The 14,181-nt window shown below is 48.8% G+C and overlaps 1 protein-coding gene across 1 annotated transcript; it reads left to right on the top strand.

Moving 5' to 3' along the window:
- Positions 1–711: 711 nt before the first annotated feature.
- On the top strand, positions 712–14,181 carry tnfaip3 (tumor necrosis factor, alpha-induced protein 3). Its single transcript, XM_036546934.1, has 9 exons — positions 712–979; positions 2,628–2,945; positions 6,988–7,178; positions 7,628–7,769; positions 8,180–8,350; positions 8,937–9,117; positions 9,459–10,258; positions 10,659–10,864; positions 11,465–14,181. Exons 2-9 carry the CDS (start codon positions 2,639–2,641, stop codon positions 11,717–11,719), a joined length of 2,253 nt encoding a protein of 750 aa, XP_036402827.1. The 5' UTR covers positions 712–979; positions 2,628–2,638; the 3' UTR covers positions 11,720–14,181.

Genomic DNA, 14,181 nt, shown 5'->3' with positions numbered 1-14,181 from the left:
ACATCTCTGTAATCTTTCTTGTTTCGTCTTTCATTCTTTCTATAACACAGAGCTGACATTCTTTAAATATCAGGTATTGAACTATTGAAACAGTGTTGATTGTTGCTGTTTAAGTCACTTGTTTCCTATAAAATTGACTAATCAGAGGCATCTGATATTGATTGGTTACTGAGTTATTTTAAGTGAATATACTGCAGTAGGCCTCTTCAAAAAGATTAACTTCTGGGGTTTCTCTTACAGAAAACAAATAACCAAACATGAACAAAAATGTGACTCTAAAAAATGTATTCGTTATGTTGTGCAAAATGCATTTAATGGTTTGAATGCTGTTGCTTTGTTAATATTTAGTGAACAACATCACATGTCTAGTCATTCCCTGGAATGTTCTGTGACTGTTCAAAATCTCTTTTATATTTCTAACTGGGGTAAGTACAAAACAATGTTGAAACTCCCTAGGTATAGACTGGGCTAATTTTATTCTTTCAAAGCGATGAGTAACAGTCACGCAGACAAAAAATACGAATGTTATAACTCGCTGTAATAGAATACCGCAGTTCATGAAATGACGTAAGGATTCTGTGTAGACAGTGGGTGGGGCAATTCGTTTCACTGCGCCACGCATCTCCGCGCCGCACGACAAGAAACACAAAAGATGACCGTGATGTCACTCCGATCGAGCGCCCCTAGCGTTCGCTGCGTGTAACTGCGTCTGGAACACGGTTGTGAAAGCTCTGGAAAGTCCCAGGCTGGAAATCCCCGCAATTTGGGCTTTTCCGCCGAGAACGTAAAAAAACCTTTTTACATAAAGTACAACGCATTGGAGACAGACGGAAGCGTATAGTGAACTCACTGAGGTAGATTTCATGGCGAAGGCTGTATGGCGCTGTGCATCGCCTCGGTTATTCTGACAAGAAGGGGCAGCAGAATCACAGGGGCATCTGTGAGGGACTGTTGTTGTTGATACCGACATATTGTACAGGTAAGATTTCCGCCGACGTTCTTTATGCCGTTAGAAAACTAGCTAGCTTGCTAAGTGATGTACAGTTGTTAATATACGCATAAGCATTTGTTTCTGGCAACAACAACGGATTGGATAAACGCTTACATTAGTGTTTCGGGGGACATTTGAAGGATGAGCACGCTGTACACCATTTGTTTGCTCGCTGGTATCAGTTTGGAGCGGTCGCAGCGCAGATCTGCTTATGTTTATGGTAAATGGACGCATCGGTGTAATCGTTGGTATACACGATCGGGTCATCCGAGTGACATAAAGATCAGTGCATCTGCGCAGCCCGTGCTCAGAGCTGATTCCCGTGAATAAACGGACATGTTTTGACAGTCGCATACTTGACCACGAGACGTCATACAGTCATTTTTGAACAGGTAGGAACCCTGTGAAAGTATAGCTAGTTATATGGGTGGTCTACCAGCGCGTAAGATAGCTTGAAAATGAGTTTGGTGGTTACTTCCTATTTTTGTTTGAATCTAGATCGCCTGCTCGCTAGCAATTGTCGGCGCAGCACTGCATAGTTTAAATGTCTGCTGACAATCGAGTTGCGTAGCTGAAAAGCGGCGTCTGTCGTCAGAAATCCTGTTGTTTGCCATGCCTTTGTGTGCATTGTAGTTTACATAGAATACACCTTAAATTATGCCCCATCTTAGAGGAGGATCTGCAAATTGGTGGTACAAAAAATCGCCATGAAAAAGAACAGCAATAATAAATGAACGTGATTGTCTGTTCCGACACGAAAAATAAAGTGCAGTGACCTCAGGTTATCTAAGTGTATACAGTGCTGCTGTATCAAAGCGAAATGCACTCCTGTCACATTGTGACTCTGGGGCTTTACGTGGACAGGGACATGACATGACTTGTCCTGAAAGAGTGACCTGCAAAGATGCAATGACGCTTTTCTTATGACTAAGCTATGGACTGAGTTCTTATTTTTTCAGCCTTCCCTCATTCATAAGTGTAAGGGGCAGAGGTCAACAACAGGTCAGCTGACTGCATATTGCAGCAACCAGGCTGCCAGCCTAGAAAAAAATTCTGGGTTTAGACATATTTTAGCATTCAGTAATCACCAATCACGGTATGTTTAATACATTTCAGAGACACTTAAGCTTACTTAATGGAAGAAATACGTATTTTCAATATGTTCTTCTGCAGAATATAATATAATATAATATAATTATATTGTGTATATATAGTACAATGTATACAATATAAATGTATAAATGTTTCATAAAGCTTTCAGCTCTTCTGTGGATTGGCTAAGCCTGCAGGACAGTTTAGGTCATCATTATTGCAGTACCAGAGGGGTACAAGTAGCTGTGGGGATTCTTACTTTGTCACCACCGAATCTGAGTTTGGAATTTGTCATAAGGTCTGAGGAGGCGTTGCGTGTCTCTCAGCCCTGCAGGTCGGAGTGGAGAGTGTGGGGAAATTCTCACTTTTGGAGAACACAAAAGCAGGTTTGTCTTTTTTTTTTCCAGAGTTAACAGCCAGCCCTCTTGCTCAAGTCGCTCAATGCCACGGGCTGGACGGCGCACCCGTTCCAGACAGGAGCGTTGCGTGAGTCTGTGTGCCTTTGCCGCTCACTGTTTTTGCCTTTTCACTGGTCACTCTCCAGGGGGACGAAACATGTCCCAGGGACACAACTTCCTGCCCAAGTTCCTGTTCGTGAGCAACCTGCTGAAGGCCATGAAGATCCGGCAGCAGGTGCCCAACGACGTGGTGCCGCCCTCGTCCAGCGGCGGGGTGATCCACCACCTGCGCAGCCTGCACCGCCACACCCTGGACATGCTCCCCATGAGCCACTTCCCGCAGGCTTTCCGGGAGGTGGTGCAGGCCGTCCTCCTGGACCGGGTCATGCAGGCCTCGCTGGAGCAGGAGAAGAAGCTCAACTGGTGCCGCGAGGTCAAGAGCCTGGTGCCACTGCGAACCAACGGTGAGGATGACCGTCTGTGCCTTTTTCTCCCCTGCAAGCCAAATCAAACGCAAGCTGCAAATTCTGAGATAAACTGGTTTTTGGGCAGCACAGGGCTGTTGTCAGCTTGGTCCAGCACTAGCCTTAAGGGCACTGTTTTTGCCCTGATCTCGCGTTAGCTACGCAGCAAAATTTCCCTCGTCGTCAGACACTGTAAAAACAACAGGCACTAAATTACAAAGCAAGGGGATTCTCGCGGTGAAAAATATTTTTCATTTAAGAAGGGTAGGAGTTCTCAGACTTCTCATTGATCCCGTTGCCTCATTCAAGTGGCCGTAAAGTCATTGTCAGTGATGGACTATCTCCCTGTGGGGCTGAGTCTTCCTGCTTTCTTACCGTATGTGCTTAGAAAGGAGTCTAAAATAGACACGGCAAAATTATAAGCCGACTTCCTGTGTGATGGGATGGCAAACGGGTCGCTGCCGTCGTGCTGAGCTCTCTCAATGCCATACTGTGTGACATCACTTGCAGCTCACCGTAGCTTTGTGTCATAAGGGTGTTTCATCCTTATTTGTTGGAAAATCCGGTAAGCTCATATCAAATGTTTCCCTCTCTCGGAAACACGCGCTCAGTAACGCTGAAGAGCAGGTTGTATGTGTAGAACAGGCACGCTTCTGAACTTTACTCAGAATGGGAGGTCTGGTGAACATGCCCCACTCTCTGTATGAGTAAAGTGGAGGGACGGCATTGCGCTAACTCTCACTGGAATTACATGTGTTAAGCAATTAGCTTTCCAGTAAGCCCTGTTCATGTCAGAGGCCCGGTACCAGGTTTATGACAAACTGTCTGAAAACTGTTGTCAGAGTCATTTGGGAAAACTGAGTCGGCTGTGACTGGTATTTTACAAGGAGACCACGCAACAGGGTGCAACACGAGGTGGACAAAAGCAATGACTAATTTTTGATGCCCGTATTATGGGCTGTACCTGTTCCAGACCTCTTTTTCCTGTGTGTGTGTGTGTGTGTGTGTGTGTATGTGTGATCTCCCCCATTCAGCCTGGTGCCTGGAAGTAGGGGGGTAGTGTGTGTTTTTGGGAGAAAAACGTGTGAAACCCACAGAGCTTGTAACCTGTGACATGCTTCCCTTCCTTAATCAGCCTGGAATTTCCTCTTTGAAGAAACACAAGGCCCAGGGTCTGTTTCAGGGGCGAGTGTTGAATGTTTGCGAATGACACAGACGTGACTTTCATAGAGTCTTTATTCAGAGTGCGGACAATTCCTTGCTGACTAACTGGAATCCTCCCTATTAGGTGACCATGTTGCGGGGACCGGAAAGTTTGGACAGAGTGAGCCACTGTGTCTGAGGCAGGCCCACATGGTACTGGAAGTCTGTGTCGTGCGTCAGAGCTGGTCAAATGGTTGTTTTTCTGAAACAGGCCCCAGGGGTGATAAGGACAGTTGACCCATGGATGTTCGCAGACTGCCGTCACATCTGTGTCATGTGCCCTGTTTTTGCTGTTCCAAGCGCCATTGTTTCATAAGTACAGCCGCCGGTTCTGGTCCAGGATATGACGTGTTGGATGGTTGTCATGACTTATTCTGTACTGTGTTAGAACAGAACAGTGGGCCACTCCTAAAATTCAGGTAGACTATGTACTAACGCAGTATGTGTCTAATCAAATCAATTTTACAGAGCTGTAGGGTTTTGTAACAGGTGCATTCTGATCAATGGTATAACCATCCACAGGTTAGTGGTTAAGGCATCATTTAATAATAGTTTCCTTTACATTACCACAGAGCACTTGACTGGAACTTCCTACTGCCACTTGCTATGGATTCATCAGTCAGGAGGGGGGTGTGCACTGCAGACACGTACTCACACTGTGCCTTTATTTGAAGGCAATCTGCCAGTGTTCAAGGCAACAGGGAATCCTGATCCATGGCTGGCTGAGTTCAGGCCACGGAGTAAGCAGACAGAACCAGATAAAGTGCCTGCACTGCCTAGTCCCTGAAGCATTTTCCACTGTGACACAGTTATGCGCGCATGCATATGCAGTTATGAAAGAAGCATTCAAGAGACAAAAAACATTTCAACAGCACAGTGTTCTTGTACAAGGGAAATCGGGTGCTTATTAACGTTTTGGCTTGTTGGATCTGAGTGATTGATGCGTTAGACAGCATTGTAATAAGCGTGTTTATATCTTGGTGTTTAAAACATCACAGGTAGACATTTAGATAGGGTTAGTGTTTTTATGCTGTTTACAGTCAGATGTGGAACACAGGCAGAAGGTGTGCGGAAGTCATTGTTTTTGAGTGAGTGGAAGATTCCTCTAACCCATGGAAGAAGCTGTTTTGAAGTCACTGCTGTTGTCTAGATTGAAAGCTAGCATCTCCCAAGGTGTCATTTTCCATTCAGGTCATTTTTGAGCAATTGAACAATTTCCTTGCCTTGATCTTCAGCATGTTTGTAAAAGCACCAGTCAAGCCGAAGACGATTCTCTTTGAAGTGCTGGAAAAGCATGAGCCAAAAAACGCAATGTCTCAGTGGTAGCTTAAGCGTTGCAATTAACTGTCTCCAGACACTGGCTGCTTGCAGTAAGACCTCAGAATTGAATTTGGATGGTGGAGTAACTGAGTCCTAAACAGTGTGTTTCACAGCTATGACTCGCAGTGAAAGGTGTGCGAATGTCCTGGATTTACAAATGAAGGCAACTGATGGAAAACAGCGCACGAAAGCTGGCGCTAACAGGTGGAAAAGGGCATGAATGGTGAAAGTAGAACAAGACGCTCAGATGTACTTCCCTTTGCCAGTGCAAAACAGGAAACTTTGAAACTGCTGGCCGTTTCTTGGAGCAGTTGTTCCTCGCCCTGGGCGTGGTATCTCACAGATACACTGCTGTTATCTTGTCAGCATTTGTGCATGTTGTGGGCTGGGGCAGAAAACTCAGTATGCCTTTCCTTGACTCCTGCCTACGCTGGCAACAGGTGTCTGTGGTGAACGTTGCTCTACAATACGAGAGCCCGAAATTGCCCAAGCTCCCCCCCAACTTGCCCTAACTCCCTCCCAGCTCACACCAACTCCCCCCAACTTGCCCTAACGCGTCTCAGAGATCAGCATGAGAGGAAAGTTCTGCGTTCAGATTTTCCTCTGTTCAAGAGAACCAGCCCACCCCCCCTGAAAATATATCCAGCTTTTCTACTGGTTCTTGAGACATTCCAGCGGGGCGAGGCCCCGCCCCTTTTGGAAAGTCCAGCGCTAATTCATGGCGCTGATGTGTCTGGCTGACAGGAGGAAGAAAGGCTCGATGGTGGCCGGGCGGCTCTTAGTCAGAGAGAACCACATCAGGGAAATTCCTGCCTCTGGCGTGTCTGCACGGCTCATTCATGTATGCACTCTGTCACAGAGGCGCAGTTATGAGCAGAGCTCATTGGCTTTGCAGTCAATACGGCGATGAATGCTGGACCAGGCGTCAGATGCCTGCAGGTGTGAACAGGTGACCCTCGGTCACAGATAGCGGGTGTTGAATGGTCCCCGCCTTCGTACCTGTGGAGAACGGTTTCATTTTGAATGTTAACCTCTCGTAAATGATCGAAGTTCATCTCCCATTGTTAGGGCAAGTCATGTTGCCTGTGAGGGGCCTCCTTTGGTTCCTGTTCTGGGAACTTGCTCAGTCATTGTGTTCCTGTTTTAGGAGGCCATTGAGGATGTGTCCAGTTCCCCTTTTCTCTGGTGTTTGGCCATTTGTGTTTTCTTTCATTGTTCATGGATACAGAGACAGATTTGTATAAAAATGTACAGCGTGTGTGTGTTTGCGTGTTTGTGTGTGTACGAGCATGAATACGTGTGTGTGTGTATGTGTGTGTGTGTGTGTGTGTGAGCATGAATCCGTGTGTGTGTGTGTGTGTGTGTGTGTGTGCACGTTTGTGTGTGTATGAGCATGAATCCGTGTGTGTGCATGTGTGTGGGTGGAGCAGGGGAGAGAAATTAGTACAAGGAGAGCTTGTGTCCTGTAACCTCTTGGCTTTGGCCTTGACCACGCCCTCTGTCTCTGTCCGCGTCGCAGGTGACGGGAACTGTCTTCTCCACGCCGCCTCGCAGTACATTCTGGGGGTGCAGGACACCGACCTGGTGCTGCGCAAGGCCCTGCACAGCGCGCTGAAGGACACGGACACTCGCAACTTCCGCATGCGCTTCCAGACGGAGCTGCTGCATTCGCAGGAGTTCACACAGACCGGCTTGCGCTACACCACCCTCGTGAGTGACCCTTCCATCTATAAACGAGTGATCGACCTGTACGAATGATTGCCATGTTATTATGTTAGATTAGAGCATTATATTTCATCATATGCATTTAGCAGACGCTCTTTACATTACATTATTAGCTTTTAGCAGATGCTCTTACCCAAAGCGACTTACATCAGTTACAATATTATCGATTTATACAGCTGAATATTTACTGAGGTACTTGGGTATTAAGAACCTTGCTCAAGGGTACAGCAGTGCCCCAGCTGGGAATCGAACTGGCAACCTTTTGGTCCTACTCCTGCACAAGTCCAGCAATCAGTTTATGACTGAACACTTTGCTAGTACAGTAACGCTAGCACAGTAGCGTTAGCATAGTGGCTTAGCATTAGCATGGTAGTGTGCTGCGCCAAGACAGGGGTTTTGGCGCAGTCAGCTCCAGTCTCTCGCGTCTCTCTCAGAACTGGGAGGAGGAGTGGGAGAAGGTGGTGGACATGGCGTCTCCTGTGTCCGGCCGCAGCGGGCTGCAGTACGACTCTCTGGAGGACATCCACATCTTCGTGCTGTGCAACATTCTGCGCAGACCCATCGTTGTCATCGCAGGTACAGCAGTGTGTGTGTGTGTGTGTGTGTGTGTGTGTGTGCGTGCGTGTGTGTGTGCGTGTGCGTGCGTGCGCGTGTGTGTGCATGCGTGTGCACACATGTGTGTCTGTGTGCGGGTGTGCATGGCTGTGAATGGGTGTATGTGGGTATGTGTGCATGTGTTTGTGTGTGTTTCAGTATATATGTGTGTGTGTGTGTGTGTGTGTGTGACTGAGACGCTTGAGTATTTTACTAAAGGGTACAACAGCAATATCCCAGGATTAGAATCAAAAACATATCTATGATATGTGGCAGTCTATGTGTGTTTGCTAGTGAGACTGTAAATACTGTGTGTGTGTGTGTGTGTGTGTGTGTGTATGTGTGTGTGTTTCAGCTTTGGAGTTAACTGTATTGTCCCTTTGGCTTTGCAGATCAGGTACTGCGGAGTATGAAGTCGGGGTCCTCATTTTCACCCCTCAGCGTTGGGGGTATCTACCTGCCGCTGCACTGGCCTCCGGGGGACTGCTACAAGTATCCCATAGTGCTCGGCTACGACTCACAGCACTTTGCTCCCCTCATCACCGTCAAAGACAGCGGTCCAGGTGAGTGGAGTCACAGGAGGGAGCACACCGAGCGGGGGCCAGTGTTAATCACTGATAGCCCCTCCCGCTAGTCCAAAATGCAGCTGCACGACTTGTCCACAATCTCCGTAAACATAGTCAAGTTGCTCCCCTTCTCATATCACTTCACTGGCTTCCTGTAGTTGCTCGTATCAAGTTCAAAACCTTGGTGCTGGCATACAGGTCAGTGAATGGGACAGCCTCCTCATACCTAGGACCCGTCTTCTTCTGACCCGTAATATGACGATGCATTGTAACTTGTGCTCTAGGGACTGTTGTGGTGTACTTGGCTTTTGTCAGAGTGCACAAGTTAACTTGTGGTAGGGCTTGAATATTGTTATGCTCACGCTCACTGGTCTGGGAGTGTTGCTAGCCTGGTCTGACACTGTTGCTCGTTTAAAATTGAATGGATACACTTATGTTCTATTGTGATGGAAGTTGCTCTGGATAAGAGCATCTGCTAAATACATGTAATGTAATGTACTGTGAGGGTCAGTGTACACTTACAAATAGCCCTGCCCACTTACAGCAAGGACAAATGAATAACGGCTGTTCCTTTGTGCCCCAGAGATCAGAGCCGTGCCACTGTCCTGCCCAGGCAGGGGCGTATTTGAGGAGCTGAGGGTTCACTTCCTCCTGGAGAAGGAACAGGAGCAAAGAGAGCGGCTTCTGAGGGAATACCTGCTGCTGGTGGACATACCTGTGACCGGACTCGGCTACGAGGCCGCACATATCATCCAAGCAGCCAGGTACGACTGACAGCCCACTGTCCTTCACTCACAACAGAGGAATCATAGATCTGCCATCTCTAAAGAAATGGCTATATTTAATCAGGACAATGGCTTCAGCATTGGAGTTATTACATTAAGTCTCATGTAGTGTGCAAATATTAAAGTCGGTAGAAGTTTATCGATCTAAGATTATATGTTGGGGGCTAGAGAAGGGAGAATGAGGCCTCATGAACCTGATAATGGGTGGAGCTACTGACTTGCATGAACCAGCCAGTGGATTTTGCCCTGCGTGGTAAAACTTGGTGGTCAGTACAGTGAGTTGTAGGTGGTGTGTAATGTATCATTGGTATCCTTCACAGACTGGATGAGGGCAACCTCCCAGAGGACATGAACTTGATGGAGGACTACCTGCAGCTGGTCAACCACGAGTACAAGCGCTGGCAAGAGGACAGAGAGCCGGCCCTGCAGCCCCGCCCGGAGCGGCCCCCACCCTTCTCCGTCTCCCAGCTCTCCCTGGTCGAGATCCGCTGCGCCACGCCCAGGTGCACCTACTACGTTTCCGTGGAAACCCAGCCCCACTGCCACGAGTGCTTCGAGAGGCAGCGCGCTGCCGGACGGTCCGACGACTCCCGCGGGGCGGGGCCCGAGGCGGAGGGCGGGGCCAGGGCGGCCCCGGGCTCCGCCCTGCTGCCCAGCCCCCGCTCTGCCCCGCCCACGGCCCCCAGCCTCAGCCTGTACAGCGAGACGCACGCCATGAAGTGCAAGACGCCGGGCTGCCTGTTCACCCTCAGTGTGGAGCACGACGGCCTGTGTGAGCGCTGCTTCAGCGCTCGGCAGGAGGGCCTGCCCCGCCCGGGCGCGCCCCAGGACCTGCCTCCCCGCGGCTGGGCCCAGCGCGGCCGGCGGGAGGCCGAGCGCTGCTCCGTCTGCCAGCAGGAGGCGCTGCGTATTTTTAACGGACGCTGCACGGACTGCCTCTGGGCGGACAGGGACAGGACGGCGCCCCAGCCCGGCAGGGCGGAGGACTCCAGCCTGACGGCGCTCCACCGCCAGGCTCCGCCCGCCAGGCCCTGCAAGAGGTCTGGGTGCCAGTACTACGGCACGGCAGAAAAGCTGGGCTTCTGCACCATATGCTACGTGGATTACCAGACCAACCACCGTGAGTAGAACCACCCACATCCCCTCCTCATAAGCCCTGTCAAGCAACAATAGCAAAAACTTCAGTATTTTAGTTATTTCTCAATCCATCTTACTAGTACTAAAACATTAATAAAAAACTAAATTGATTGCCTGAGTGTTCTGTTATCACAGCTGGTTACTGACATTCTCATTTCTTTATCTCTGTAGTAACATTTACATTCATAACATCATATTGCATCACATAGCATTCATTTACATTCTGGCAGATGAATGTGATGTGATGCAATATGATGTAATGATATTGTCACAGCATAGTATCACTCTAAGACACTGTCAATGTGAACGAAGCTAGTGTGAGTGATCTGAGGGCGGAGCTTGAGATGACCCCTCTGTGACGGTAACCGTGATGACTCTTCCAGGACCGGATCCAGCCACGGGCCAGCAGTGGGCGCCGTCGTCGGGGGCGCCGCGGTCGGAGGCGGGGTTCCAGAACCTGTCGCGGTGCCTGACAGCGGGCTGCGGTGCCGCGGGCCTGCCGGTGTGCGAGGGCTACTGCAACAAGTGCTTCATAAAGGAGCAGGGCGTCAGGCTCGGCAGAGTGGCCCCCAGGGGCCCCCTGGTGACGGTGAGTGACCCCCCCCCCCCCCGACCCCTCCTCAGGAGCAGGCACCAGGCCCCTCACTTTACGTCTCCATATAAGGAGTCCGTTTGGACAGTCCAGACTGACCTGCCCTCCAGCCCCGAATGGGAATTTTCGCATGGATTATGAGTGCATTCCACTTTCGGTCTGTCACTCGGCCCCCACTGCTGCCACTCTGTCCCCCCTGTCCCCTCGCTCAGCTTGGTCAGATTTTTCTGCTGCGTCGTTTCGCAGTTTCTACCCTACCAGGGCAGGAATCCATCAGCAGCCTCACAGTCCAAACCAGGGTCTCACTCCAGACTCTGCTCAGTCCTGCCAGGGAAAAACAAAGAGACATTTGCGGCTGTCAATCATAATTGAATTGTCAGAAGTGAACACTGCTTTAGGAGACGTGTTCCTCATTCTGCACTGACATAGCTGTTATTCCCAAAGCACAGGGGACTGGTCGAGTCCTCCCGGTCTGTCTTCTCACTGAGCGTGTGGTCAAAGCTGGTCACAGTTGTGCCCATATCTGAACGTGACAGACACTGTGATGTAACAGTCCCTGCTGGCCCGGTAAACCCCCGGTTTCGCGTTTCCCTGCAGAGAGCTGCGCAGCCGAAGCAGACGCAGAGCCGGGCGCAGTGCAGCCGGGCCAACTGCGGCAACGCGTCGGCGGGCTGGACGGAGCTGTGCGCCGAGTGCCACGCCCGCGGGCAGAGGGAGGGGCGCAGGGCGCAGGCGCCGAAGGAGGCGTCCAAACAGCGCTGCCGGACCCACGGCTGCGACCACTACGCCAACCAGGAGAAGCAGGGCTACTGCAACGAATGCCACCACTTCAAGCAGATCTACCGGGCGTGACCCCAAAGGGCTATGGAGAGGAAAGGGGGAGGGGGGGCGATTGGTCCACGTATGCTACCCATCATGCAGTGCGGCGATCCTCTGACACTAGCATGCCTGCGGCCAAAAAAGCAGCTGGGTTGTTTGGTGAACTTGAACAGCGCAAGGGGAGAGTGGCTTCTTCCTTCAAGTGAAATTTTATTGTATTATACGATTAGATTATTTAAATCGTGTTTAATGAGACTATGTTATTGACCCGAAGTGATTTAATCTCGATTGGAAAGTGTTCAGTTGAAGGAAAAAGCCGGCTGAAAGAAGGTGCCCATTGCTGTGAGCCGCAGACCTGGGCGAGCTCGCCCATACGGAACGATGGTGCTAGTTGTACAGAAACACTCCTAAGGTTCAGCACCAAGCTTTTGTGATGTGGATATATCAGCCCCCTCCTGCTGAAGGCAGAGGTTGAGCCTTTATTCCATAATCCTCCTGAACCTGTTTCTGACAGCTTTTGCACAAAGAACAAACCCGTCCAGTTAACATGAGGATCACCCATTAGCAGCGTATTGGGTCATATTTACTTAAATGTATCTGACGTGGCTATTCTGCCCGATTTTAGCTGTAATGGAAAAATAGGTTTTCCTCTAAAACAATTTATCTAACTTTAATTGATACAATCCACTCTCTGGTAAAACTGAAGCGATTACAATGTGAAGTGCATAACAGTAATGTGATTGTAGTAGGTTAAAAGGAGTCACCCACCGATGGTTGATCCTAAGTGAAACTGGCAGGCTTAGGAGTCATGGGAAACAGGTTCAGGACCATTATCAGTTTAAAGGAAGTTTTCTGCCTCCCAGATGTGTAGCTCACTGGCTGCTACTGTCAAAGATGTCTGCTTGGAGTCAAAAAGGTGTGTTTGCTTCATGGTTGTGTCGTTTGTATGTTTATTAGCCTTTTTTGTCTAAAGTGCAGCAAATACTGTAAAAATCTTTTCAGTAGCCTGCTCCTACGAGAAGTGTACTGCTACACCTAGCAGCTTTGCACACCAGCTGAGATATTGTTGTGTTCTTGTTGAAATAGTACTTACATTCCAAGAAGGCGGTTGACATGACCATAGTAATGAACATAGTTCAAGTCAATGCAAGCGATCAAGCAGGAGTGATCTTGACGGGCATGTGATTGAGGGGAACGCCAGAGGAATGAGCCGTGGTTATATCTGACTGGAAATTTAGAAACTCCTTTAAAGAGCTGGCACCGCAAGCGCATTTTTATAGACCTAGGCTGTAATTAATCTCATATCCTCCCCAAAAACTCTTAATCACTCTTGAGGGAATTGCCCACATCAAATACATGCAAAACTCCCTTTGTCTAAAATGAAAGAGAAAATCAGCGTCTCATAAATCCCTGACAGTGCCCCACGCCAGAAAGATGGGTGTGTAAACACTTCTGCTTGCACAGCCGCAGTCTCTTTTCCCTGGGAGCCCGCCTCACCCGTCTGTCTCCTCCTCCATTTGCTTTACCTGCCCCGCTTCACTCACTCAGTCTCTGTCTCTGGGCCCTGTCTCAAACACTCTGGGTCCAGTCTCCCTCCCTCTCCGCCCAGTCTCTCTCATACTGGATGCAGTTTCCCTCTCCCTGACTCTCGGTCCAGTCTCTCTCGCTCTCAGCTTTTTCTCCCTGACTCTCGGTCCAGTCTCTCTCGCTCTCAGCTTTTTCTCCCTGACTCTCGGTCCAGTCTCTCTCGCTCTCAGCTTTTTCTCCCTGACTCTCGGTCCAGTCGCTCTCGCTCTCAGCTTTTTCTCCCTGACTCTCGGTCCAGTCGCTCTCGCTTTCAGCTTTTTCTCCCTGACTCTCGGTCCAGTCGCTCTCGCTCTCAGCTTTTTCTCCCTGACTCTCGGTCCAGTCTCTCTCACTCAGCTCTCGCTCTGGTGTTTTTACTCCGGCCTCTTAACAGAACTCCTGTGTTCTGTGGTTATGCCTGTCACAGTTGCACAAATTGAAATGGTTTTTTGTATTGAGGTGTTGGTTATAAGTCTTTATCTGATATCATGGTAACTGCCAAAAATATTGACAGAGATGACTGTGTGTTTGTGAGTTCTTTTGGCAAAAATGTTACCTGTAAAATTTGTATCTGTGGAATACCATTATGTTGTTATACTGTATATATTTTTGTCATATTTACGATATTGAAAGCATGGATACAGGTCTTTGCTTTTGCCAAAGTGAACACACTGAGGGGCAATAATTTGTCATAGAGATATTTAAGATATTCACACTTAATGGCTTTGAACTCGATTCAGAGAGTCAAAATTGCACAATACTTTAATAAGCTGATCTGATGCAAAGGATGGTACCCAAAAACCCGGAACATTCCAGGAGTATGTGATCATTAAACAAGTAAAACCTAGAGAAACGATTTTGCAGAACATTTGTTTCTTTGTATCGTATGAAAAGTTTTTTTTGTCTGTTTAATATTTATTCATTTGAAA

This window comes from Megalops cyprinoides, chromosome 15 (assembly GCF_013368585.1).
Source record: "Megalops cyprinoides isolate fMegCyp1 chromosome 15, fMegCyp1.pri, whole genome shotgun sequence".
In the NCBI taxonomy this organism is placed as follows: Eukaryota; Metazoa; Chordata; class Actinopteri; order Elopiformes; family Megalopidae; genus Megalops; species Megalops cyprinoides.
This window is presented reverse-complemented; position numbering and strand designations above follow the sequence as displayed.

Coding starts and splice junctions, on each gene's coding strand:
- tnfaip3 (XM_036546934.1), top strand. CDS start 2,639: ATGTCCCAGGGACACAACTTCCTGCCCAAGTTCCTGTTCGTGAGCAAC. Junction 9,118..9,458: donor CATATCATCCAAGCAGCCAG/GTACGACTGACA, acceptor TATCCTTCACAG/ACTGGATGAGGGCAACCTCC. Junction 10,259..10,658: donor GGATTACCAGACCAACCACC/GTGAGTAGAACC, acceptor TGACTCTTCCAG/GACCGGATCCAGCCACGGGC.